Raw genomic sequence first — 27,760 nt, 5'->3', positions numbered from 1 at the left:
CAGGCCCTGTGACCAATAGGCATAGCTGTCAACGTTTCCCTTTTTTAAAGGGAAATTCCCTTATTCCGAATAGGATTCCTCGCAAGAAAAGGGAAAAGTTGATGGCTATGCCAATAGGACTTTGCAGGACTGGGGCCTTCCTAAGTTTTTTCTGAAGAGGCAAGGTGCGGCCTCATAGGTGAGGCCGATTGGTAACTCACAGCACCTGGTGGCAAGAGCTGGGAAGGGATATAAGGTCAGCATTTCCCTTTGGCTCTTTGCCACAGCAACACACTCCCTGGCTTGCTGCGTTTGGCTTCTTGCTTCCTGATCCTTGAACCTCGGCTTCTTGACTCCCTGCTTCTTGATCCTTGGACCCTTGACTCCTTGCTTCTTGACCCTCGGACCCCTGACTTCGTGCCTCCTTGCTTCCTGACCCTCGGACTCTTGGCTTCCTGACTCCTGGCTTCTGGACCCCTGTTCCTGCTCCCACCCTGCCATCTTGCCCCCAGTCCTGACGTCCCCTGCCGGGACTTCGATCGCCCGTGAACCGGACCGTGACAGTGGAAACCTCAGAAGGTGATGGGCTTTCCTCCATTGGAGGTTTTTAAACAGAGGTTGGATGGCTGTATGTCAGGGATTCTTTAGCTGTGATTCCTGCATTTCAGGGGATTGAACTAGAATGACCCTTGGAACCCCTTCCAATTCTACAAGTCTATGATTCTATGGAATTAAGAAGACACCAAATACATCTTACCAGTCCATGTAGCCAGACTGGGAACTTGGACTTTCAACAAATTCCTCACCAAAGACTCCTAAGTACCATACTTTTCTGTCTATAAGACGCCCCCATGTATAAGATGTCCTCTATTTTTGCAGACTAATTTAAGAAAATGGGGGGATATGGCACAGAGTTACAACCCCCACTTTTTAGTATGATTTTAAAGGAAAAAAGTACGGTAAGATTAGTAGTCATGGGATCAAAACACATTGTCCTCTTACAGATCAGTAACTGTTTAAAGAACAAGACAGACAGAGAGCAGGTATCATTTGATATTTTTCACAGAGGAGGAACCTGTAGGTGCACTTTCAGTTGAGACTGATGCTTTTAAACTTATTTTAACATCTTGGCTGTGATTCCTGGAAGACCTGCTCCCTGCCTTGCGGGCCTTTTTCCACCTGGGAGAAGGAGTTGAAAATAAAACTACCGATATCCTAATGGGCATTAAACAAATCTATACTTTGCACTTGGAACACTGTGTACAACCCTAGTCACCATACCTCAAAAACAATATTATAGAAAAGGTTCAATTATAACATCTTATGCTTTTTAGCTTAGAAAGAAAACATGGTTGGGGTATATAAAGTTATGCATGGTGTAGAGAAACTAGGATGGGGAGAAGTTTTTCTTCCTCTCATACTAGAATGTGGGATCATCCAATTAAGCTGAATGTTGGAAGATTCAGAACAGGAAAAACGAAGTACAGTCGTACCTTGGATCCCAAACGCCCTGGAACTCAGACATTTTGGCTCCCGAATGCTGCAAACCCAGAAGTGATTTTTCCCGTTTGTGAACGTTCTTTTGGAACCTGAATGCACGACGGGCCTTCCGCGGCTTCTGATTGGCTGCAGCAGCTTTGTTTTTGAATGTTTTGGAAGTCAAATGGACTTCCGGAACGGATTCCATTTGACTTCCAAGGTACGACTGTACTTCTTTATTCAGCACACAGCTGAAGTATGAAATGCACAACCACAAAATGTAGTGACACCCACTAACTTAAAGGTAAAGGGACCCCTGACCATTAGGTCCAGTCGTGACCGACTCTGGGGTTGCGGTGCTCATCTCGCTTTGTTGGCCAAAGGAGCTGGTGTACAGCTTCCAGGTCATGTGGCCAGCATGACTAAGCCACTTCTGGCGAACCAGAGCAGTGCACGGAAATGCCGTTTACCTTCCCGCTGGAGTGGTACCTATTTATTTACTTGCACTCTGACGTGCTTTCGAACCGCTAGGTTGGCAGGAGCAGGGACCGAGCAATGGGAGCTCACCCCATCGCGGGGATTCGAACTGCCGACCTTCTGATTGGCAAGTCCTAGGCTCTGTGGTTTAACCCACAGCACCACCCGTGCCCCTACCCACTAACCTAGGTGGCTTTAAAAGTGGATTAGACAAATCCATGGTTACTAGTTATGATTGCTGTGTACCACTGCCAGTGTCAGAGACCGTATGCCTCTAAATGCCAGCTGTTGCAAATTACAAGTGGGAAGAGTGTTGTGGGGCCCAGGTCTTGCTTGTGGGCATCTGAGAGTCATCTGGTTGTCCACTGTAAGTACAGGATGCTGGGCTAGATGGGCCTTTAGTCTGATCCAGGTCTCTTCTCAAGTTTTTATGACATGAATTATTTGTACTCCATTGCCTTCAGTTGTGGAATGTCAGTTTTGCAGCTCAAGCAAGGTCTTCCGGGGGGAAAGACCTTTTAATGGAAAATGGAACATGAAAAGGCCAATTGATAAACAGCAAAGAAAACTTGTGAATGGTGATTTACTAAATCTGGGTTTTTGTGTTTTTATTTTAATTTACAACTAGTCCGTCCTATCATAATAAAGCATGTCAACTTCACTACTCTGTTACATTTCATCAGAGACAGCCAGATGTTTTATATCAGTCAGAGAAATTTAGAATGCCGGGCAGTCTGGTTAAAGAAACTTCTCTTTGCTGGGGAATTTTTTTTTTAAAAAAAGGCTTCATTTTACCCTAGCCAATTGAAATAGCATTTTTAAACATTTGTCACAACTACTCAGGAGGTAGGGAAGACCTTATCCATCCTGTCTATCAGTTATTTGGCATAGTTCCCTCAACCTGGACATACGCCAGCTTTTGCTGTAGCTTTCAAAATGCACATGGATGCTCTGAAGGGATTTAAAAAATGGATTGTGCTTTGTACCAAAGACTAGTGAGGATGCAGTTTTGAGTTGCCCATCACTTGATGCCCAAGTCTGCATAATGCTAAACCGTGATTTGTTAAACTATGGTTTGTTAAACCATGACTTTTACTATCCCACCTACGTGGAATGCCGTTTCCCTGATGGAAATCTCCTCCCAATGTGTGCAAGAAAAAGCAGTGCATTAGATGGACATTTCTGTTATTAGGATATTGTGAGGAAAGAGTTAAGCACCTCTGCCAAATCCAAACTGGAGGCTCATGCAACTGCTTCGTCAGCCAAAGAGAAACATATTTAGAAAGTCAGTCATGGATTTCCCACAGCACATCTACCTTGGTCTGGAATAATTTGTTGAAACAATAATGGCCGAAAGGCACATGGTTCTACTGAGGCTAAGCAGGCCTGGTCCTGTAAGCTGCTCAGTTAGGAGACTGCTGGGGAACCATGTGTAAGCTTCCTTGAGCTCCTTGGAGGAAGAATCAGGTATCAGTGTGATTAAGAGGCAGCATGGGGGAAACTGGGTTCAGATTGCCTTCCAATCCATGAAGCTTTCTGGTTGACCTTGGGCCAGTCACCATTGCTTGGCTTCACCTAACCTGAAGGAAAAGGACAGGTTCAGCCAAGGTTTGAGAGGACCACCTACCTTCTAGGATTGTTGTGTGCATTAAATGGACACAGAGAAACATACATGCTATCCTGAGCATGACCCACCTGTCAATTAAAAGGAGCAAAAATGATGTCTAGGGAGGTTGGCAAGAAACATGAGCTGGGGCCCCTAGTACAAAATACAGGGATGACATTCAATTTATCATATTGTCAATCATACACAGCAAGTGTTTTATTATGCAGCTACCTGACAATAATAGCCTGTTATTCTTAAGCTGAAATCCTATGCAACACTTTCTTGGGAATAAGTCCGATCAAACCCAATGAAATTTACTTCTGAGTAAATACAAGCACAGGTGATGTATTAAGTTAGATATATTTTTAAAAATTGCTGGTGCTAAATTCTGTTGAGGGGTTCTTCTCCCCCCCTTTTTTTTTCTTTCTCTTTACTTCCACTCATGTAAATTTGAAGTTTACACAATCAGCAAATTTCTCTGGCAGAAGAACATACCCCAGTGACTTCAGTGAAAGGGTTTATGACTTGTATAATTGTAACAGACTGCAGAATATGGCCAAATCAGTGCATATGGGTTAAACAGAGTCTTTTTTTAAAAAAAGAAATTAGCTAGCAAAGAATGTTGTGTTGTACTCTTCAGTATGCACATACCGCAGAAAATATTTTTATAACGTAGTTCAAATATTCTGGTAAGTAAAATGTTTCCAGATGTATTTATTTCCTAACAGATTTCCGGTCAATTGCTTCATGGATATTTATGAAAGTACATAGGCTATGTTACTTTTTAAACAAACACGGCAACCTCCTTGCGATTCATTTAGAAATCATTTGTGTTAGCTCATGCTGTCATTTGCAAAGGAAATCTTACTCTGTGTCCTTTAAGGCGTCAACAAAATCTAGGTAAAAGTTGCCCTAAAGGGGGAAGAAGAGAAAACTTTGAACAAGTTTCTTGTGGGAGATAAAATGGCATTTCTGTTTTGTCATCAAGCTAAAAGATCTTGTTCTAATAAAATTCAGCCTGTTACAAGAAAGGAATTTCCAATTAAACATTCGGAAAAACTTTCTGACAGTAAGAGCTGTTCAGCAGTGGAACAGTCTCCCTCGGTGGGTTGTGGACTCTCCTTCCTTGTAGGTTTTTAAGCAGAGGTTGGATGGTCATCTGTCATAGATGCTTTAGCTGAGATTCCTGCATTGCAGGGGTTGGACTAGATGACCCTGGGTCCCTTCCAACTGATTCTACAAATTTAGCTTCAAAATATTTTGTTTTTCTGGGTTAGTTTTAGGGCATCCTAAAGGACATGTGTTCCCCTTCATGGATCACTGCCATGCCGTGGCGAAGGGGCTTGAAGGTCCGTATAGTTAAAGCTATGGTTTTCCCAGGAGTGATGTATGGAAGTGAGAGCTGGACCATAAAGAAGGCTGATCGCCGAAGAATTGACGCTTTTGAATTATGGTGCTGGAGGAGACTCTTGAGAGTCCCATGGACTGCAAGAAGGTCAAACCTATCCATTCTTAAGGAAATCAGCCCTGAGTGCTCACTGGAAGGACAGATCCTGAAGCTGAGGCTCCAATACTTTGGCCACCTCATGAGAAGAGAAGACTCGTTGGAAAAGACCCTGATGTTGGGAAAGATGGAGGGCACAAGGAGAAGGGGATGACAGAGGATGAGATGGTTGGACAGTGTTCTCAAAGCTACCAGCATGAGTTTGACCAAACTGCAGGAGGCAGTGGAAGAAAGGAGTGCCTGGCATGCTCTGGTCCATGGGGTCACAAAGAGTCGGACACGACTAAACGACTAAACAATAACAAAGGACACGTGTTCCTCACTAGATACCAGATAGCCCAGCAAACAACAGCATGGATCTTCTGCAATCCACAGTGACACCTTCACTTTAGCCTGTCATTAGTACAAAAGTGAAGACCATTCAGTTTGGACTATTCTGCAACACTGAGGATCTCCAAAATAATCACTGTGGGGCAGGGATGAGAAGCCATTTTCAGTTGGAGGGCCACAGGAGAATCAGACATAGTGCTCGGTCTGCACTCTGTACAGCTTTAAAAAATTTCATTAGTCAATCACCAAAACGTTGACTGGAGTAGTTACAGAACAGCACGCAGCGTAATTGCTATATTATACGAGACTGAGGGCTTGAATCCATTGCTTATAAACTTTTACTTTCAGTTCCCATTGCTTATAAACTTTTACTTTCAGTTCCCATTGCTAGAAGTACTTAACCTTATTACTTTTTATTTTGCAGGTAATAAATTGCACATCAGTCAAGTCTGTTCCTAACAGGGTTGGTATCTCTCCCCCCCGCCCCCGTTTTCTTTTTTGTAACTTGCCTAGGATCTGGACCATGTGCGGATACATCTGGAAGAAGTGAGGTTCTTTGATTTATTTGGTTACAGCGAGGAAGCAGGGGCTTGGCAGTGCTTCATGTGTAATAACCCTGAAAAAGCAACAGGTAACGAGTTTTTCCTGTATTAGTGAGATACACAAGTAATAATGTTCAGAATCTGACAGTGCTGAGGGCTGCTCTGTGCAGACGATATGAATTAGGCGTCCAAACCATTCATGTCTGTAATGAACATGTACAAATGGAGAGTCACTTACAGCTGCAATCCTAAAACACATTTACAAGGAGGCGATCTCCTTGAATTCAATAGGACTTTCTCCCAAGGACAACTGCTTAGAATTCCACTGTGTGTTGCATCTCAGCTGAATGTTTTGGTGGAAATTCATCAGATCAGGAAGCCAGTACTTCTTAATTCAAAGGGCAAACCACAAATCTGTGTGCCACATCATCAAGGTGCTGGAACATTTATTTACATGGGTAGAATTGTGGTAAAGAAAACCCCAGCATTGATATACACAAATATAATGCAATACTTTATCTCTCTATAGCAGGGATGGGGAACCTTTGTCCCTCCAGATATTGCTGGAATTAGTGGGCTAAATTACTGGAGGACTCAACTAGTGTTCATATGCAAGTGTACCTATCCAAGTTTCATGTGTCCATTTAAAAATATTTAAGCTAATGAAACCATGCCCAGCAAAGCCATAATAATGATTTTTTATACGTAATTTTCTAAACCTGTTGGTTGGCTTCCCATTAGTAACCGATGAGCTCTAATTCCTATAATGACTTGGCTTGCTTTATTACTGATTTCTGCTTCTTTGGGGTGTGGCTCAGTTAAATGGACTTACACCAATTATGCTTTTGGGCCAGCATGTTTGCACAAAAAACATTTCATGGTTTGGGACAGATGGAGATATGAGGGGGAAAACAGATGCCAATTAAAATGAGTTGCCATCTGAAGATGTGACACTACTGAAATCATACAGCAGGGTGGAAACAGCTGGCAATTAGGGAGTTTGGACAACTTTCTAATGCTGACTGTTGGCTATTACACAGAGTTGAAGACTTTCTAAATTTTCACTAACATCATCAGAGAGTTTTGCATTTGTGTGAAGTGCTTTTCATTGTATTTTACCCAACTCGGTTTAGCACAAGTCATAATTAATTTTCCAGCATTTTTCAAAGAAAACTGGGTTCATTTTATTCAGCTCACATCTGCTGAAGGGTATGATCTAGACAGAGTCATTGCTCGATTAAGCAGTTTTTCTATGCAATCCCTGGACAAAATAAATTAAGACTGAAATCCTAAGCACATCTACAGGGAAGCATGTTCCAGTGAAACTAATAGAACTTGAGTAAATAATAAGTTGCTTACTTCCAAGAAATTAATTAGGGGTTTGAAAGGTTTTCCTACCCAATCCTGAGAGTTTAACTTACAATAATTTAAACTGAGGACATCTAAATTACCAGTTAAAATCTAAATACAAACTAGGGCTGCTAAAACCCAGTTTACCTTCAGTCACCAAATTTCATCCCATTCCAGCGAAAGGAAACATAATTGTTATGAGATACAAGACAACCCACGAAGAACACCTGTTTAGGTGCCTGTGTATTGCAAACTTGAAAATGGCCAGGATCCAACAAATAATTAAATGAAGGGCATTTTTACTTATACTTCTCAAAGAGTGGACCCAATTCCACATCACAGACTACTTTTACAACTGTTGGACATTTTAAGAACAGGGGACCTGCATAGAATATTATAGAATCATATTTTCTGGACACAGGCAGTAGGCAATCATGGGGGAGGGCAGTGATCAGGATTTGGGGCATCATTTTGTCATGCTTCATAGAATCATAGAGTTGGAAGAGACCACAAGGGCCATCGAGTCCAACCCCCTGCCAAGCTTACCCCATCTCCTAAACAAAGCATAGCCACAAAAAATAAGAGTTCCTGTTTTTAGTGTCTAATGTAAGTCCAGAAGTTCCATCTCTGGACAATGAGGTGAGTTATTTCCATGGGCTCATCAGTTATGTCATCAATGTTACATAAGTCCTGGAAGTTTACAGGTGCTTGTTGATCTTTCTTTGGTTTTCAAGCTTTTCTGTACAATATATATAAATTGTAAACTTATGTACTTCTGTATAACTGGGGATAATAGAAACCAACAACTTATTTTTGCACAGTCCCATTTCTTTTCCAAACTAATAGGCACTCTACCATGCAAGTTGTTCAAAGGAAAGAATTCCACTAAGCCAGGACAAGCTCCATCCATGGATCTAGGTAGCTGTTTGGGCCCCAGTTCCTTTTTCTGGCTGATCTTACAGTCCCAAGTGAAGTATAGGGCAAATCCAAAATGTTGCTGTTTTCATATGGGATTCAATCTCATAGTGACAAATTGAGGTTGGGCAATTAAAGTTGATTTGCCACTCTTCCATAACAAACCTGCTTCTCCCCCCAAAAACCGAACCTTTTGGCAATAAGGGAAGTGGTGGGAAAATGCACTGGAGAGTATTGTATTGGACAATAGGCAAATCTCTTTTCAATCCCGCCATTGTAGAATGTAGAAACTATGACTGAGACAAAATGGCTTCCCTTGTTTTGCAAGTGTCAAAAAGCACCTTTCTGTTTCTGTTATTTTCAGTGCTTCATGATAATACGTTCAACATTCATTTGGTTTCGATGCTGTTCTTCTCAGCACCATTTCTGTTCTTCTTAGCCTTCACTATGTACGGCAGGAACATGTTGTTGGACTTTGATTAGGTCCAGCCACCATCTAGCAGCCCAGGGATGATAAGAATGATATTACAGCAAGTTCTGGAAAGTGGCAAATTCCCAATTCCTGGTTCATGGCTTAATTTGCTCACAGCTGTGCCAACTGATGTACTTTTGACAGTGCTGTGCCAACACTTTGCCCAATATGCCCAATATGTCACCACAAAAAGTTGTAAGCAAAATCAATCAATTAAACAGCCATGTGGACAAATGAAGTCAAGTGCAGGAAAGGAAGAATAGAATTGGGAATTGAAAAGTTGTCACTACAGAAACAAAAGTGTGCTAGTCAGCAACGAAACAAATCAGATATTCCATTTGGTGGATCCTCTTTCAGCTGCATCTCAGGCTGCATCAAATGCAAATTTTGAAATCAGAAAATATTGTTGCGGGCCTAATATTAACTCTTGGGGGAGTAACAAATTACTTTGATTAATTAATTTGGTTGCATGTGCAACTGCAGCTAAATCAATGAGGAATCTAAAAGTCGTTAAAAGCCTGCATTCATAATTTTTCAGTAGACTCCTAACATATTGAATTTCCTAAATGGAATGCTATGTCTGCTTTTGATAGTTCTTAAGGAAAATTGTTCAGCTAAAAAGACATAAAATGTCTGTTTAAAAGACTTAAATGTATGGTTTTGCCAGTTCCTGTCTCTCTTAGTTATTATTTAAAAGTAGCCACTTTCAAGGATATATATATATATATATATATATATATATATATATATATATATCCAAACACTCCAGTGTGGAACATATTGAATCAAAATGTTTGACATTAGAAACCTCACTATATTGGGGGCTTTCTTTGCTCATTTCCTGCTGTCATAGCAAAAAAATGAAATGGGTTTATTTTTTGAGTAGTCATCTGCCAGATGGGGAGCATATTATTTTACAGGCAGCTGGACTCCTCACCCTGGAAATACATGTTAGAGACTACTGATATCCATTAGACCCTTTGTCTTCAGCTGATGGGTCGTGACCCACCCTAAGGTGGGTCACACCCAGTGACACTGCAGCCATTTGTGTTGTTTGTTTAAGTTTTCTTAAAAGAAGGAAAAAGGGAAAAAGCAAAGGAAATAAGAAAGGAGGAGGATAGGAGAAATGCAGACTGCAGACGGTGGGGAGTCAGACATGTATATAATCAAAACTAAATGTTTGGTCCTATGTTACGAACTGGGATTGAATGTGAGTTCTGGGTTTAAAAAGGGATTTCTGCACTAAAATCCAATCAGAGACATACCAGGCGCAGCTCTGTCCATGCCTCACCCTTAGCATTTGCTCCCTCATAGTAGTTATTTTATTTATTTTAGTGCATTTCTATCCCACGTTTTCCTCCAAGGAGCTCAATGTGGTGTATGTGGTTCACCCACTGGTCCTTTAATCCCTGCGTCTTGTTTCGTGCCTGTGTTGTGTTTTGCTACCAGCCAAGTCTATCACCTCTGAGTGTTCCTGATTTCCAGCTTTCCAAATATACATTTTAAAAATTATTATTTATAAAAAAATATTTGTGAACCACTATTCATAAAAAACCTGTTTACGACAGATGTGCATAAAACCAAACAGTAAAAACAATATATATAAAAAAACCAGAAATCAGATTTGATGAAAAGATGTATTCTGTAGGCCTGACAGAATAGAAGAGCTTTCAGCAGGCATTTAAAAGCTGTCACCGAAGGTGTCTCCTGAATCTCTATTGGCAGATTGAAGACACCAAAGACATTGAAGACAACACCTTGTTGTCATCAGATGAACTTCAGCAGCTGAGGGAACACTGCTCCTGCAGGTGATCATGGTGATCAAGTGGGATGTAAAGGTTCAGGTGGTCCCTAAGGTTCCCTGGGCCTAAGTTGCTCAGGACTTTGTAAATTAATGCAAGGACCTTGAACCAGTGCTTTATGTACTGCAAGGCTGAAGGACCTCTGATCTGCAGGCATAACTAGGCCAGGCTGTTTCAACCAAGCCATGCCCTCCTGCCCCACACTTAATCTCATGTTGTCAAGTGTGGATCCAGGTAAAGATGGAGTTTGGAAAACGGGGCTTTGTTGGCCCTGCTGATTAGCTGATTGGTGGTCCCTACAAAGCCCCTTGCAAAGCCCTTACCAAGTGCTGTCAGCTGATATTCAGCCCCTGGAAAGCCCTATGCTCAGCACTTATCTTGCGCTGAATATCAGCTGACCACCACACTGGGAAGCTGCCCATTCTGCTTGAGTGCAAACCATGTGAACAAATGCTGGACACGTGTTGTCATTGTGATGTCAGATGATTGAAAGGTGGTTGACCCTGGCCACGTGTCAGACTTGGCCTGCGGGGGTATATGGAGATAATGGTCTGGCCAGTGGGGTGCCCAGCCTGAGAAGTGTGGTTTAGGAGACAGCTGTGGGTGACTGAATGATGAGTTCGCACATGTATTCATCATCCAGTGACCACATCTTCAAATCCCAGAGGCAGAGCTTTCCCATCAGCTCATGTAAGTTGAACACTTTCCAATGGAAGGAACCAGAATATTCAGCTGAAGACATCATGCAATGTACTTTGGTGCTTGAGGCAGAAAAGCCCACAAACACCTCTCTCCCTGTCAGTAGGACAACCATCAAATGAGTAACAATTTTGCAAACCTTTCATCACACCTCAAATCAGCTCCCCAAGGCCATCTCCTCATTCTTCCTAATGGCCAGCCATGAGTTAGGACAGATCAGATATGCATGTACCAAGCTGGCAAAAAGAAACCCTTAAGAGAGTCCAGGTGAGCAATGTCAGTGTGGTTCATAATTCTGCCATCTGCCCTGGTCCCTGTGGGCAGCAGATGGGTATTATCTGGAGTAGCTGCTCCAGGAAAAGTGCAAACATATGATTCATATAAGGGTAAAGGTAAAGGTAAAGGGACCCCTGACCATTAGGTCCAGTCGTGGCCGACTCTGGGGTTGCAGCGCTCATCTCGCTTTATTGGCCGAGGGAGCCGGTGTACAGCTTCCAGGTCATGTGGCCAGCGTGACTAAGCCACTTCTGGTGAACCAGAGCAGCACACGGAAACGCCGTTTACCTTCCCGCCTGAGCAGTACCTATTTCTCTACTTGCACTTTGATGTGCTTTCGAACTGCTAGGTTGGCAGGAGCAGGGACCGAGCAATGGGAGCTCACCCCATCGCAGGGATTCAAACTGCTGACCTTCTGATTGGCAAGTCCTAGGCTCTGTGGTTTAACCCACAGCGCCACCCGTGTCCCTTTCATATAAGGGTAGAATTACACATTGTGAGACATGTCTTCACACTGTCATCATCCTTTCGCTGCGTGTCAGTTATGGTGGAATGAGGAAAACCACAACCACATGGCATCAGAGCACAGGCTTACATCAAGCCCAGCTTGTTCAGGCCAATGGCCCATCTAGTCCAGCACTCTGTTCTCACAGTGGCCAACCAGATGCCTATGCAAAGCCCCCAAGCAGGACCTGAGTGCAGTGGCACACTCCCTGCTTGTGATTCCCAACAAATAGTATTCAGAGGCACACTGCCTCCAGTGGAGGAGGGGGGAAATGTAACCCGGAGATTCCATTTTGGGTGGCAGCCCCATGCTTTTTGTAAACGTGTAGTTTTGCTCCAAACAGCTTTTCTTACAGGCAATTAAAAGGCAACACATTTTTAACCAGAGAGTTTTAAAAACAAACCTACTCATGAAATCTCTTTGTGTGGATTTGTAAATTATTATTCGGAACTAAAGTAGCACAAGGCACAGAAAGGGTGGGATCATGTGTCCAAGGCCATAAAGTAGTGGTTCTCAGACTTTATTCTCTGGGTCACACTTTCAAAATAAAAATTTGCTCAAGCCAATTTTGTTGTTGATAAGATAAAAAACACATTGGTAAATGCAACTAGAATTGTCCTCAGTATCACTTGATGCTCTTGCTCTCATTTTGAAAAGATACCTATCCATATTCTGTAAATAAATAAATTGATACTACTATACTATACTATACTATACTATACTATACTATACTATACTATACTATACTATACTATACGGTGGTACCTCGGGATGCGAACGGGATCCGTTCTGGAGCCGAGTTCGCATCCCAAAAGGAACGCAAGATGCAATAGCGCGTCTGCGCATCCGCGGGTCGTGTTTCGCCACTTCTGCACATGCGCGTGGCGTCATTTTGACCATCTGCACATGCGCGAGCAGCAAAACCTGGAAGTAACGCACTCCATTACTTCCGGGTTGCCGTGGAGTGCAACCTGATAGCGCTCAATCTGAAGCGTATTTATCCCGAGGTATGACTGTACTATACTATACTATACTATACTATACTATACTATACTATACTGAAATGTTTAAATGTTTCTTTGTCCTTCAGTCTTCCTGCCAGTGTGACACACCACACCCTTTGAGAACCACTGCCATAAAGCCAACAGGCAATACAATGGCTCCTTAAAATATTATTTTGGGGTCTCTTTTTCCATATGTACTTTCAGCTGGTCACTATTTGCAGGCAAAATTCAATCACATAACCAGTACATTCGCACAATTAAAGTTGGCTTGGCACATTTGCACATCAAGTAACACCCCTCCCCCAATCAGATTTTTGTGGTAAGTAAAGTCATGGGGAAATGTGCTGGAAAGTTGACTATCGGCAACTTCATTTGACCTGCCTATAATGCTCGACCACTGACATCATCTAACCTCTCCACAAACTTTGTACATATGAATGAGGATGAATGCTCAGTAAGCAGATGATCTGGAAGGGACCCATATCTCATCCATTTGATATGTGTAGAGAACAGAAAATGACTCATGGACCATTTTCCTCCAGCACTCTTGCTTTCAAACGCAGCCCCCAGTTATATCCACCTCACAATGGGATCAAAGCGCAGCCAGCCAAGGACTTCTTCTCATCACTGCTAATTCTCCCTTCCAGTAAATCCACCGATGCCATCCTCATTTGCACAAACTCACAAGAGAATAATTTGCTTTAATGAAACTCTGATGATTTATGGTAGCTGTGTCAGGAATTTCAAGACTTGTTTCAGGACATTTTGTACCCTTGACAATAACTTCAGCTGGCAAAGTTGGAAATTCCAGACTCCTTTCTCAGTGTTTATTGCATTTTTGAGTGGGTAGAAAGGTTGTTCCATTGTGTTTGGAAGGATACACTTCTTGTATTTAGTGAATTGCTGTGCCTTACAAATATTAAGTTTTCTTCTAACTCATTCTATAAGGCTGTTGTGGTGGGGTCAGTCTTGGAAATGAAGATCTCGTTCTTCATGAACTATTTTAACGTGAATAATATACCATATATGAATATCCCTGTACACCTGAAAATTTTCCAGGGTCTAGCAGTTTGTGCCAGAGATCAACTGAGTTGGTTTTGTAATTAGGGACTGAGTAGTTCCAATGAGAGTCACTGCCCTCATTGGTGATGGATATACTGTGCACCATTTTTCTTCAGTTGCTTCATACACCGATTTCTAGAGATAACTCAAGGAGACTTTAGACTAAAGTGGAAAGCCCATGGCTCTCCAGATGTTAATGGACAACAACTCCTATCATCGCTAAGCTGCCATAGTCTCATTGCTGAGCAGCAGCATGCAGAGCTCAGGAGAGTGGGAGGTCAGCCAACCAGAAGAGTCTCTGAATTATACTTGCCTGGAGGTAGTCAGCATCCAAAGTCAGGTCCAGTCCTAGGGTCCACCAAAGAGCAAGCCGCATGGTCAGATGGACCAAGGTCAGGTAATCTGATGATCATGTGGTCAATGGTCAAGACAAGCAGGAAGCGGCAAGGCAGGGTCAGGAACTACAAATGTTACCAACATCTGATTGCTTCTGGAAGCTATGCTTAAGAAGGCTAAAGCCAGCTGGTTCTCATCAGTGCCTTCTCCTCTGTATCCTTGAAGGCTGATCAGCTGCAGGTGGAGTCAATCCACCTTCAGGCAGCTGTTCAACAGGCGAAGCTGACTCCTGGCCCGTGGCATAAGCATTGACTATGCTGGCTAGGGGTAATGGGAGTTGAAGTCCAACAGCATCTGGTGGGCCATACAGTCCACACACCCCTTTAAGGTTGTGTAGTCCTCATTGATGTTAATAAGATTGAAGTAATATACAGTGGTACCTCTGGTTACATATTTAATTCGTTCCGGAGGTCCGTTCTTAACCTGAAACTGTTCTTAACCTGAAGCACCACTTTAGCTAATGGGGCCTCCCGCCGCCGCTGCACGATTTCTGTTCTCATCCTGAAGCAAAGTTCTTAACCCGAGGTACTATTTCTGGGTTAGCGGAGTCTGTAATCTGAAGCATATGTAACCTGAAGCGTATATAACCCGAGGTACCACTGTATATATATCGTGTTTTAATTGCAATCCTAAAGTTTCCTAAAGACGCCAAAGACCATTCCATAGAATGCCTTAGCTTGACAGTGTTTTATTGTCTGGACCAGGGGTCAGCAGACTTTTTCAGCAGAGGGCTGGTCCCCTGTCCCTCAGACCTTGGGGGGTGGACTATATTTTGGAAGAAAAAAATGAACAAATTCCTGTGCCCCACAAATAACCCAGAGATGCAGTTTAAATAAAAGGACACATTCTACTCATGTAAAAACACGCTGATTCCTGGACTGTCTGCAAGCTGGATTTAGAAGGCAATTGGGCAGGATCCGGCCCCTGGGCCTCAGTTTACCTACCCATGATCTGGACCCTGGATCCCAGAGATGTATTTAAGGAAGCAAAATGAACCAGACTGAGTGAAAGAACTGAGATTTGGGTCTTCAAGTCTTCTAGCCAATCAGGCCCTTTTCTAGCCTACTTCATTCTCTTCCCCCCTGTGCTTGTGCATCTGTACCCAGCCAGTTGGCTAATGTTACAGAAAGTTGGCTGGTATTATAACAGCCCAATATTTCAACATCAACCTTTCTCCATTAACAGCTTAAATCACTTCACTACCTAGGAAATACTGTGGAGGGGATAACTACACATGATGTGCAAATGTGTTTCTTAGAAATTCAGTGCTGTTTTAATTTATTTTCTTGTCTTTTCTTTAGCAAAGTAGATTTATGGGGATTGAGAGTAGATTCAATCAGACTGACTCTCAGTTAAGTGTGTATAGAATTGCATCTTTAGACTGTTTTTGCACACGTAGTCCTGTATTTTTTCCTCATATTAGCTTATAAAGCATTCCCTTTAGAGAAAAACAAAAGTCATGTTGTGGAAATTACTAGCAGAAATACACATGTATTTTATACCCCCGGGTGGGGGAGCTTGGGCCTGGGGGTCGAATGCTGCCATCGAGTCCTCTCTATGGTTTTTAAAATGTGTTTGTAGGAGAGGGGTTATTAGTTTGTGTTTGTATTTGTTTTATTTTGTATTCCCACTTTGTATTTTTATGTTGTGAACTGCCCTGGGATCTTTGGGTGAAGGTTAGTTCTCACTTTACACTGTTGGGTTATGAACCTAACTCTTGATAAAAGCATTTGTATGCGGGTAGGAGAATCGTGTTTAACTTTCCTTTTCAGCCAACATTTTTCACATTGTTGAGGGATTCTCAATGAAGTCGTATGTTGCGAGAAGCGTTTATTTCCCAGTTAGGCAAATATTTAAACATTTACTTCCTTGAATCCTCTCTGCATAAACACGAGCTTTGTGAATATCTGTATTGAAATTTCAGGATAGATGCAAATAGCACACATCTTCCATACACTGTGGAAGAAGTGAAGGCTGGTGGGGGGGGGAATGGTGATCATACAGTTTCTGGGTGGTGTGCAGCAGATCGACAGTAATTTCTTATTTCCAGTGACTTAGCAACCGCAAGAAGGCTGCCGTTCTAATGAGCACCTAGTGCCGAACTAAACGCAGCACTGACAGCACAATCTTATACATATCTACCCCAAAGTAAATCCCCAAGAATATTCATTCCACGTATGTAGGTGTAGGAGTGCAGTCTTAATGCAACAAAATCCCAAACTGGGATGCTGACTAGGACATAGCCTATGCGCGCCATTTGTGTTTTCATGTGCAAATTTCGCAAAAATGGGTTGGTCTGGGCATGTTCCAATGAGAAACGTTGTTAATTGATGCAGGATGCTTCAAACAAATGGTTGGAAACCTCAAATTCCATACTCACTTTTACATCTGGTCCCTTAATTTTTTCTTCAAATAACAGATATGTGACAGGGAAGGGAGAAATCAAGAGCAGGACCATTGCTCATGGAGAAATTACCCTTTCTTCCCTGCCATTTCCCTTATTAAAATGCCCCCAAACTGCTGTTAGCTCTGTTAGGAGGTAAATTTCCTTTAGTGCTGATGGAATATTAAGGGAACACTCTCAAAACCTAGAGTTGTAGCCAGAGTAGTATTATGTAACTTGTTCCTTCAGCACAAGAATCTGCACCTGTGCAACAGAACTCCCCCCCCCTTCCCCACACCAGCAAATGAGATTGTGACGTCTGTTTTGTGAATTGTTCGGTGTGCGTGACTTTCAATTCTTAGGCTTCATCCCAGCCTAGTTAGCCCAAATGAATATTTTGCTTGATGCACGTGCCCACAAGTCTTTAGCCAGAGAGGCACTTAGTATCCAGTTTTGTTCTTATCAATATTACGGTAAGGTAATGCATTTAACTTTTAATCGGATGGATTGAGATAAGAAGCTTTGTTACAATGCCAGCCAAAGCACTTCATCCAGTGACTAAGATACCATGGAAAAGGTTGCTTCCATTAAAGTCAGAAGATTCTACCGCAAAGAGGTTAGAAGGTTGCTGTATAAAACTGTACATGTTTAGACAGCTTAATTGCAAAGAAAATAAAAAAGAAGTATTTGGAATACTAGTTCATTGTGACCCTCTGAACTTTTTTTGTTTTAATTACTCCCTCAGACATGTTGGCATCTCATCCGTTAGGGCGCCCTTTAAAGTTGACATTTCTGCATAGCCATGGATTTATCCAAATATACACAGTGGGAGTTAGAATTAAAAGTTGTCCATGGCCACCATAGCTCTTCAGTGACATACTAGAATTTCTTGCATCCCACATTGCTGAGACGTGGCATCAGAAGGCCAAGAAAATTCACTTGGACCTGAAGTTTCATAACAAGAAACTGCTTTTCAAACATCACATGAAAGCTTGTGTTTCTCAAAGCTTATGCAACCTTGTCCTGCTGCAAATAATCTAATCTCTTGCAATTCTAAAAGCAGCATCTACAGGCTCCCTTGTAAATAAACAGTCTTGCTAAAAGTAAAGAAAATAAGACTCGTTACTTAGAATCCATTCCTTTAAAAAACAACAACACTAGTCAGGTACCAGCAGATCTATAGCTAGAATAGAGCAGACATATTTGTGTAAAATGATTTACTTTTGCAGACAAATTCTGGGTGTATTATTTATTTTATTTATTGAATTTATATCCTGCCCTTCCCCACAAAGGAGCCCAGGGCATCAAACACATCTACAATTCCTACACAAGAACATTCTAAAATAGTAAAAACATTCTAAAAACAGATACATTGTTAAATTTCATCATTGTTTCTCAGAGTTGACAAGAACAGTATTCCTCAGCCACCAAATGTCCTCTTTGTTCTCTGGGAGATTGGCTCCTAACAGCTGCATAGGGACAGAAGGAAGGAAAATCTTGTTTATCAAAATTTTGAAAATTATTTTGCAAATGCATGGAATAAGTTTAACTCCTTGACAGAAAAAAAATGGGCTAAAGTTTCCTATTGTACAAATGAAACCCAGTAAGCTTTGAGCCCATGTACTCTTCTTCCAACACAAGCGCAATGAGGAGTTTAGAAGGTTCCCCTTCTGTTTCAGATGAACCATAGCTTGTCATGTCACCCAAACCCAGGCAAACTGTGGTTCATCTGAACTGTGGTTTCTTTGCTGCTTGTTTTGTGGGGTGGGGGGGATATAGAGAAATGGCTTATATAGATGCCACATCCTGGGCTTCTGATTCCAAATTTTCTATAAAGTCTGAGCCACCAAAGGAGAAACAAGAATTCATAACAATATTCTCTCTCTCTCTCTCTCTCTCTCTCTCATATTTCCACAGTTGTCAATCAAGATGGCCAACCCTTAATTGAAGGCAAGCTGAAAGAAAAGCAAGTTCGGTGGAAATTCATCAAAAGGTGGAAAACCCGCTATTTCACGCTTGCTGGGAATCAGCTTCTCTTTCGCAAAGGGAAATCTGTAAGTTGGGAGAGAGGGGAAAGAAATCATTTAGAATCATAGAATCATAGAGTTGGAAGAGACCACAAGGGCCATCGAGTCCAACCCCCTGCCAAGCAGGAAACACCATCAGAGCACTCCTGACATATGGTTGTCAAGCCTCTGCCTAAAGACCTCCAAAGAAGGAGACTCCACCACACTCCTTGGCAGCAAATTCCACTGTCGAACAGCTCTTACTGTCAGGAAGTTCTTCCTAATGTTTAGGTGGAATCTTCTTTCTTGTAGTTTGGAACCATTGCTCCGTGTCCGCTTCTCTGGAGCAGCAAAAATCAACCTTTCTCCCTCCTCTATGTGACATCCTTTTATTTAGAAATGTCCGTGCATAATCAGGCCTTAAAAGTCTTGATGATTATTTCTCATACACCACAAACTTTAACAAGACACTCACATGTCTGAAAAAGCTTATTATACATAACATACCAAAAGTGAGTTAACATGTATGCTCATCACTCAATCGGGGCAGTACCAGCTGATGATTAAGGACTTTGCCCTAATTTTTAGTGGTTTCCCATGGCTGACTTTGTTCCAGGCACTCTTAGATGAGACAAATTAATTAATCTGTGCCTTGTTTTGACACAGAAACTGAATTGGTTGCTTTGAGGAGGCGGTTGTGATCGTGTTGTGCCTCTGTGAGTCACAGATATAACAGAAATGTCAAGAGAGAGGTGTGGGCTTGAGAGAGAACTAGAAATAAGACAATTGGTAGATTTATCCCCTGAGTTATATTTCTGGAACACTTAAAGTGTGTCTTGTAAAGCCTTAACCAACTTAAGCCATAACAAATAGATTAACCCATTGGCTGAATGAATTTTTATTTGCGTCAGCCATCGGCCATAGCAATAAAACGACAATACGATATACAAGGAATAAAAATAAAAAAGTCAATTATATAAAATAGATTTGGGGTTTTTGAATCAATAGTCAAATAGTGGATCTTATTCCAATTGCCCCGGCTTAAAACCTTGCAACCTTTGCTGTCACCTGCTCATCTTGATCCCATTGGCTGATGGTTAGTTTTAAGAATACAGTGGTGCCTCGCAAGACGAAAAGAATCCGTTCCGCGGTTCTCTTCGTCTAGCGGTTTTTTCGTCTTGCGAAGCAAGCCCATTGACAGCTTAGCGGATTAGCGCTACAGCAGTCTAGCGGCTTTCAGCGATCAGCTGTTAAGCGGCTTATCAGCGGAACAGCTGATAAGCGGCTTAGCGGCTTAGGAAAAGGGGGGAAAACCGGAAAAAAACCGCGGGGACTCGCAAGATTTTTTCGTCTTGCGAAGCAACCCCATAGGGAAATTCGTTTTGCGAAGCGCCTCCAAAACGGAAAACCCTTTCGTCTAGCGGGTTTTCCGTCTTGCGAGGTGTTCGTCTTGCGGGGCACCACTGTACATCAGACTTCAGGTTGATTTTCTCCCAGCCTAATTGGATGAATTCTGCTACCAATTGTATCATATCTGATTGACTTAGAAAAAGGACTTTTGCCATAATGGAAGATAATTAGACCTGCTTTCATAACAGAGCAGGAGGCACATAAAAGTACCTCTATTCTCAATGGTAAAAGAATATCACATCATTAAAAATGGCAAGGAGTTTCTTTATGGGTGATCTCATTTGTAAATCAAAGGAGTGGGTATCTTTCTGGAAAGCAAATGGATTTGGCAGATTTGAATTGCTGAACAACCATTTCTAGTGGGCTCGAGGATTTTAAAAGAGAGAGATTAATTTTTGTTCAGGTTTTTTCCCCCAAGTAACATTCTAAGCACTCTTCTTCTGCCTAAAACAATAAACAGGATTTCATCCAGCATTATTACAGTTTTAATGTGGATTTCTAGGTTAAGGTGCAATTGAGGCAGGTGCAAACTCATTAAAGCTCTGGTTACATGCCCCACACCATTACCCAGCTGTTTCACCTAATAAAATGACAGCATCATCCCCTGTGGTTCAGTCCGCTTTTTAATTTTTGCATATAATAGGTAACAGCTACTAAGATTTCTGTGGCGCTGTGGTCTAAACCACTGAGGCTAGGGCTTGCCGATTGGAAGGTTGTTGGTTCGAATCCCCGCAACGGGGTGAGCTCCCGGTGCTCGGTCCCAGCTCCTGCCAACCTAGCAGTTCGAAAGCACGCCAGTGCAAGTAGATAAATAGGTACCGCTCCGGTGCGAAGGTAAACAGCGTTTCCGTGCACTGCTCTGGTTTCACCAGAAGTGGCTTAGTCATGCTGGCCACATGGCCCGGAAGCTGTCTGCGGACAAACGCCGGTTCCCTCGGCACAGAGCCAGTGTGGTGTAGTGGTTAAGAGCAGTAGACTCGTAATCTGGTGAACCAGGTTTGCGTCTCTGCACCTCCACATGCAGCTGTTGGGTGACCTTGGGCTAGTCACACTTCTCTGAAGTCTCTCAGCCTCACTCACCTCACAGAGTGTTTGTTGTGGGGGAGGAAGGGAAAGGAGAATGTTAGCCGCTTTGAGACTCCTTAGGGTATAAAGTGGGATATCAAATCCAAACTCTTCAGCCAGTAAAGCGAGATGAGTGCCGCAACCCCAGAGTCGTTCGCGGCTGTACTTAACTGTTGAGGTCCTTTACCTTTACCTTTGTAGTAAGATTTCTGCAGCCTAATTGGGCCTTGAAGTTCCTTCCATACACTGTAAAGATGGCAAGGGATCCTTACACTCTCAACAAATGGTTACCAATGTACCAAATATAATCATGGCAAACTTGTGTGCCGAGTTATGATAGCCTTGTCGCTATGGCAGATCGTGCCCAGTGCCAATTTGCCAGCATTGCAGCTCCTGCAATACTCCAGAATGTCAGTGCCCTCATGCCAGCTCTTCTTGCCTTGCATTGTGCAAAGCTGGCGCCAGGGAGCAAAATGGAGAAGGAAGCATCAGTGGTGGGTCACCAAAGGGTTGTCAGCAACACACAAAGCTTTCCAATGGATCGTCACTAGATGCTATCAAGGCCAATTCATGGAAGAGGAGAACAAGTACAGTACAGTGGTACCTCAGGTTAAGTACTTAATTTGTTCCGGAGGTCCGTTCTTAACCTGAAACTGTTCTTAACCTGAAGCACCACTTTAGCTAATGGGGCCTCCCGCTGCTGCCACGCCACTGGAGCACGATTTCTGTTCTCATCCTGAAGCAAAGTTCTTAACCCGAGATACTATTTCTGGGTTAGTGGAGTCTGTAACCTGAAGCGTATGTAACCTGAAGTGTATGTAACCCAAGGTACCACTGTACCTCCATTTAGCTCCACTAGTAATTTCTGTGGGCTTACGTACAGCTAATGGGATGGAGATAAATGAACCATGGGCTTCAGTTCAAGCCTTTGTGTCTTAACGGCCCACTTCCTGTCACAATTTGTACTTTTGCACCAGAGGAATCGTTGCAGGTGGTATGGCTGTGGAAGCCTGCTGGATACGCCTCTGCATGTGCCAGGTTGACTCTGAGAAGAAACAGAGCACTTCATAGCCCAGGGTTATCAGACGGGCATCTTTCACATGCATTAAGACTGCTTAAAACCCTGGTGGGAAAATTGCCCAAATCCTACATCTCTGGATTCAGTTAGAGAACTGTGCTTATGTTGAAAGAGGAGAAACTCGCACATTAAACTATGCAAAAATTTATTGATGTCTCATTAAGCCGCACTCCTAAAGATTGACTCCAGTGGAACAAATTATGTTTTAAGAGTTATTTTTTCCTCCCTGGAGACTTTTGAGTGTATATCTGCCCTAGAAACGTCTGGCGATGTTGTGCCATTTAAACTGCCACAGCTTCTCTCCAAGGGCCCTGAGAATTGTGGTTTGGTAGGGGTGCTGAGAATTTTCTCCTCTCCCTTCTTATAGAGCTATAGTTCCCTGGGTTCACTGGAGAAAGGAAAAGGTGTTAAACTAGTTCAATACTGTGGAATAGTGTGGTGATGAACAATATGTAAGAACCACATCAGCAACAGGCCACTTTTGGCAGATTAACCAACCATGTACCATATATACTCGAATATAACCCGACTTTTTCAGCATATTTTTATGCTGAAAAAGCCTCCCTTGGCTTATACTCGAGTGAGGCGGATGGCGGCAGAGGGACGAGCGGCGAGAAAGGAGCCCTTCATAGCCCAGGGTTATCAGTCAGGTTAGAAAGGGCTCCTTTCGGGCTGCTTCTTCCTCCTCCTCTGCCTTTTCCGCTGTCGGTGGCAGCGGAGGAGGGACAAGCAGCCCGAAAGGAGCCCTTTCATGCTGCTCCACCACCTTTGCCCCGTCAGCAGCGGCAGAGGAGGAACGAGCAGCCTGAAAGCAGCCCTTTTGGGCTGCTTGTTCTTCCTCCTCTGCTGCCGCCACCACCAGGTTTGTGGTGTGGTGAACCGGCTTATATTCAAGTCAATATGTTTTTCCAGTCCCCCCCCCCTAAAATTAGGTGCCTTGGCTTACATTCGGGTCAGCTTATACTCAAGTATATACGGTATAGTCAGAACAAACCTTGAACTCTGTTTCACCTCCCCCCCCCATCTTCACTTCCTTCTCTGTTTTAGAAAGATGACCCAGACGACTGCCCCATTGAGCTCAGCAAGGTCCAGAGTGTCAAAGTGGTGGCCAAGAAACGCAGGGATCGCAGCCTCCCTCGGGCCTTTGAAATATTCACGGACAGTAAGACCTACGTTTTCAAGGCCAAAGATGAGAAGAATGCCGAGGAATGGCTCCAGTGCATTAACGTAGCAGTTGCCCAAGCGAAAGAAAGGGAGAGCAGGGAAGCAACCACCTATTTGTAAGAACTCTGGGCCTGTTTATATGATTCACAAGGCTAGCACACATGAATATGTAAAATATCTCATCGTCTGAGTCACGGAAGGAAAAAAAAGCCAGTATCAGACCTCATTGATAATATTGCTCAAGCTGGGTGCCGTTGCAACATCCCTTGTTTACGAGGAGTGGCACAGGGACTAATGCAACTAATGCCATGTCCATTATAGTTGCTTCAGACTGACAAATGCCCTTCCAATCTCTCCACTTCTACAGTGGCTGCATTCAGGCAGCACTTTATTCTATTTTCTCGACGTTTCCTCACCAGAACATTTTTGTGTTTTATTTGATCATTCACACACACTTCAGGAAATCTAGCAGAATCTAGTGGAAGTTCAACACTCGTTTCCACGTTAATTGCTTCCAGGAAGAAAAAATTTTAAAACCATTTGCAACCTCGTTAACCCCTTGGAAAAACTGTGGGAGTCTTGTGCTGGAATTTCACGGATCCCACCACTGGCGCTCATGTGAAATGGTGGTGCTGTTCTGGCATACTTTCATCTCCCACCATTTTCATGGGGGAACAGAAGCAGGCATGCTCAAAACGGATGTGATGCATACAGTGGTGTTTGCTTTTGTGTTACGACACAGCCATTGATACGAATGGAATTTAGCACGGCATGGTGATATATCTGTCAAAAGGCTACAGTTCTGTATGCAGCAGGTCATGCAGCATAAAAGAAATGTTGGAAACAGGGACAGAAGCGCTAGCATTACAACCAGAAAACGATCACAATAATCCCCACATCTGAGTGCACCCAGTGCTTGTTCGGGGGACCAATGCATTTCTGTGCATGGAACGTACATGGACACTACAGAAGCAACATTTTGCTCCTTGGATAATACCTACAGATGTATATAAGATTGCCTTTGTCCTGAGTATTGTTTAAGTAGCATGCAATAGAAATCTGTTCATGTGTGCAGAGTGACACAGTGCCTGGACCCTGCTTTCCAGGGGCAGTATGAGGCCTTTAACTGTTTTACCAGCTCTGCCAACCATGTCTTTCTTGAAGTGCACCCTGATGATATTAATGGCTCTTATTATCACCACCATCTCAACAGCTGTTTATGTATCCACACAGCCTTTTTCGACTGACTTTGACTGCACTTTGGGTGGATGTAGGACCACTCAAGGTGGGCTTTGTACATGAACTCTGCTGTATGTTTTGCCCTGACATCACTGCATGTATCCTGCCTGCCTGCCACCTTCTGTGCCTCCAGCCTGCCACCACAATAGCACCCAACACAAACTCACTAACAAGATGGCGACAGGGTGGGGAGATCTTCCCAGGCCACACCCGTCTGTACACATTGGGCCGGATTCAGCTAAGCCGTTCCAGCAGCAAAAGCCAGTGCTCGGACTCCCGGTAATGCAACTGGGCTTTCTCCCCATCATGCGCCCCCTAAGCCTCCCCAAAATTTTTCAAGAGGGCCGGGAGAACCCCCAGAACAGTGTGTAGGAGAAGCAGAAGGGAAGTGATTCCATCAGGCAAGCAGAAAATCTTGTACTGATGGAACAATCTCATCGGGGCTCTATTGAATTCCACCCATTGATTGAAATTGGGCCCAGAATGTTTTGAGGATAGTCACAGGCATGTGAGGAACAGAGATTGTAGATTATGAAAACACTGGAGGTCAACAGGATTTTCTGTCCATCTGTCTTACCCACTGGGGTATGTAAAGGAGAGTAAATTCTTTCAAGCCAGTACAACGCAGGAATTAAAACCTTTGCTGAACTCGCTGCAGTCAATGCAGCATCCTTATAATCCTCAGCTGCAAACCTGTTCTGGTTTCCGGGGAAGGAGGGTGCAGTGGGTGCAGGCCGGGCCAACTGTCACCACTGGGGGGGGTGACAAAATGCTGGGTGGAACTCGCTGCAGGGCCTGCAGTGAGCCCGAGCCATGAATCTCTCCTGGGAGTGACGCAGTGGCTTGGGCACCCGCTGGCTCCACGCTGCCCCAAATGGTCTGCCCACTGCCTCTCCCCCCCCCCAGCTGTAGGGCGGCTGAGTGGGAGGACGCAGGCAGACTACTTTGAGGCCCTGTGGAGCATCCTGCCCCAGCTGGCACCGCCCCCACAGGCGGCTGGCCCCGCCCCTGAGCACAAGGCACGTGCGCCGTCCCAGGTGCCCAATCAGCTTGCTGCGCCGCTGCTGGTTTCACCTCCCACTGAAGCACAATGTTTCTGGTGTCTGTGATGTGCAAAACACACTCACATGTATCCCAACCCTATCAGCTGTGTCTAGTATCGCAGGTGGTCACCCGCTTCATGAATTTGAGCCTTTGCTAGTGTGCGTGAACTCTGAAATATTATGCCTGGATTTAATGCCTCTGGCAATTTGATTGGAAAGGCCATTGATAACATTGTAAGTTGGGTGGGGGGTGAAAATACAAGCCCAGCCCCATACACAGATCTTTCCACTGGAGAGATCTCATCAGAGCCCAGAGAGGCCTCTCATCCTTTCGGCATTGCTGTAATGTGGCTTGGGGTTAATGGGGCAGGCTCTTTATCTGCAAAGCATGTCAAAATTGGACTGGAATTTTAGCATCATAAAGACTTTTATGATGTTGGCTTTGCGTTAGATCATTTTTGTGCCTGTTTCCTATACGTACGTTAATAGTTACTTCATTATTATTCTTTTAACTCCTGGTGTTTTCAGCTCCACTATATTTACCTTTTAATTCCTGGGTTTTTATCCTCCACTAAAACAAGACCGGGGGACGTTAACTGCAGTTGTACACATTCATCTTTATGCCTGTGTAGTCTGCAAAGCCCCATATACACTGATAGTATTATAGAAGGAAGAAATAACAATAGTAATAACAATGTAGTCATTTGCAGGACAGTACAAGGCCCTCGAGTTTTCATCTCATAAGCAATAAGTTCTCTGCCCGCAAGAAGCTTATATGCTGCCATATTAATGTATGGCAGGATGAGAGAGCAGTCAGGAGCTATGGATAGCCTGGAGTTTGGGATTAACCATTGTACTTCTAACGAACAGATGAAAATTCATTACTTTAAAAATATTCCTTTTTCAAGTACAGTGGTACCCCGCAAGACGAACACCTCGGAAGACGAAAAACTCGCTAGACGAATGAGTTTTTCGTTTTCTTAGCCGCTTCGCAAGACGCATTTCCCTATGGGCTTGCTTCGCAAAATGAAGCTTGCCCCGCAAGCTCCGGGGATAGCGGGGAAGCGCAGCGCGATTCTCCCCGCTGCCCCTTCCCTTGCTTTAAAACAGGTCCGGGGACAGAGGGGAAGGCGCGCGGCGCTTCCCCTCTGTCCCCGGACGATCTCCATAGGAACGCATTGATTGATTTTCAATGCATTCCTATGGGAAACCGTGCTTCGCAAGACGAAAAACTCGCAAGAAGAAAAAACTTGCGGAACGAATTAATTTCGTCTTGCGAGGCACCACTGTAATCAAGTAAGTGTTCATTTGCGTATGTGATTTACAAATACCTGCCAGCCACAGGCTTGTATCCCCATGGTTATGCAAGTCTCTTCCATGTATGTGCAAATGAAAATATTAATGTAGAATGTGGATGTCACTGCTGATCTAATTTTGTTATCTCTAACACTGCAGTATCCTTAAGTGTACTGTTCTTCTGAGGGGATGTCGTTCAGAAAATAATGTTTAAATTAAAATTTAGGAATTTCCTCTATCTTAAAGCTTTCTTATCCAAAGTTTATCTTTAAATTTGATGTATGCTATATATTTTTCTGCCAAGTTCGTTCAGTCCCTGGGTGGAAAAGTGTCTGTTCTTTACCATTTGGAAATGTCTGCTGCCCAGTTAAGAACTGTGCTTGTCCACCGTTGTATTACTGTGTAAGGAACATCGAGAAAGAAGTACGTCCTTGCACTGGGGGCCAGGTCCTGGCAAAACCTGATTAGAAAACTCGGTCACACCGCAGTTGAAAAATGTCAAAAGTAATTGTACATAAGGAAACGAGCTGCGCCCCCTTGAGCGCTCACAATCCAAGGACACGTCATTGTTTAGGTCGGTCTCTTTAGGACATCCAGTTCTTGCAAGGTATACAAACCAAATGTCATTTTGTGTGTGTGTGTGTGTGCGCGCGCAACACATAATCAGATCCATTGCCA

At 43.4% G+C, this 27,760-nt stretch overlaps 1 protein-coding gene across 6 annotated transcripts in view; it reads left to right on the top strand.

The window, feature by feature from the left end:
• VEPH1 (ventricular zone expressed PH domain containing 1) overlaps positions 1 to 25,392 on the top strand; it is a 124,245-nt gene extending 98,853 nt beyond the window's left edge. For all 6 annotated transcript variants that reach the window (XM_053390360.1, XM_053390361.1, XM_053390359.1 and 3 more), the window contains 3 exons: positions 5,889 to 6,006; positions 18,699 to 18,835; positions 23,388 to 25,392. In XM_053390360.1, the coding sequence (XP_053246335.1) occupies positions 5,889 to 6,006; positions 18,699 to 18,835; positions 23,388 to 23,624 (492 nt within the window). In that variant the 3' untranslated portion in view covers positions 23,625 to 25,392. The remainder of the gene's footprint in view (positions 1 to 5,888; positions 6,007 to 18,698; positions 18,836 to 23,387) is intronic.
• Positions 25,393 to 27,760: the final 2,368 nt, after the last annotated feature.

This window comes from Podarcis raffonei, chromosome 5, assembly GCF_027172205.1.
Source record: "Podarcis raffonei isolate rPodRaf1 chromosome 5, rPodRaf1.pri, whole genome shotgun sequence".
Lineage (NCBI taxonomy): Eukaryota > Metazoa > Chordata > Lepidosauria > Squamata > Lacertidae > Podarcis > Podarcis raffonei.
Note: the sequence above shows the minus strand (reverse complement) of the source record. Positions and strands in the feature narration are given on the sequence as shown.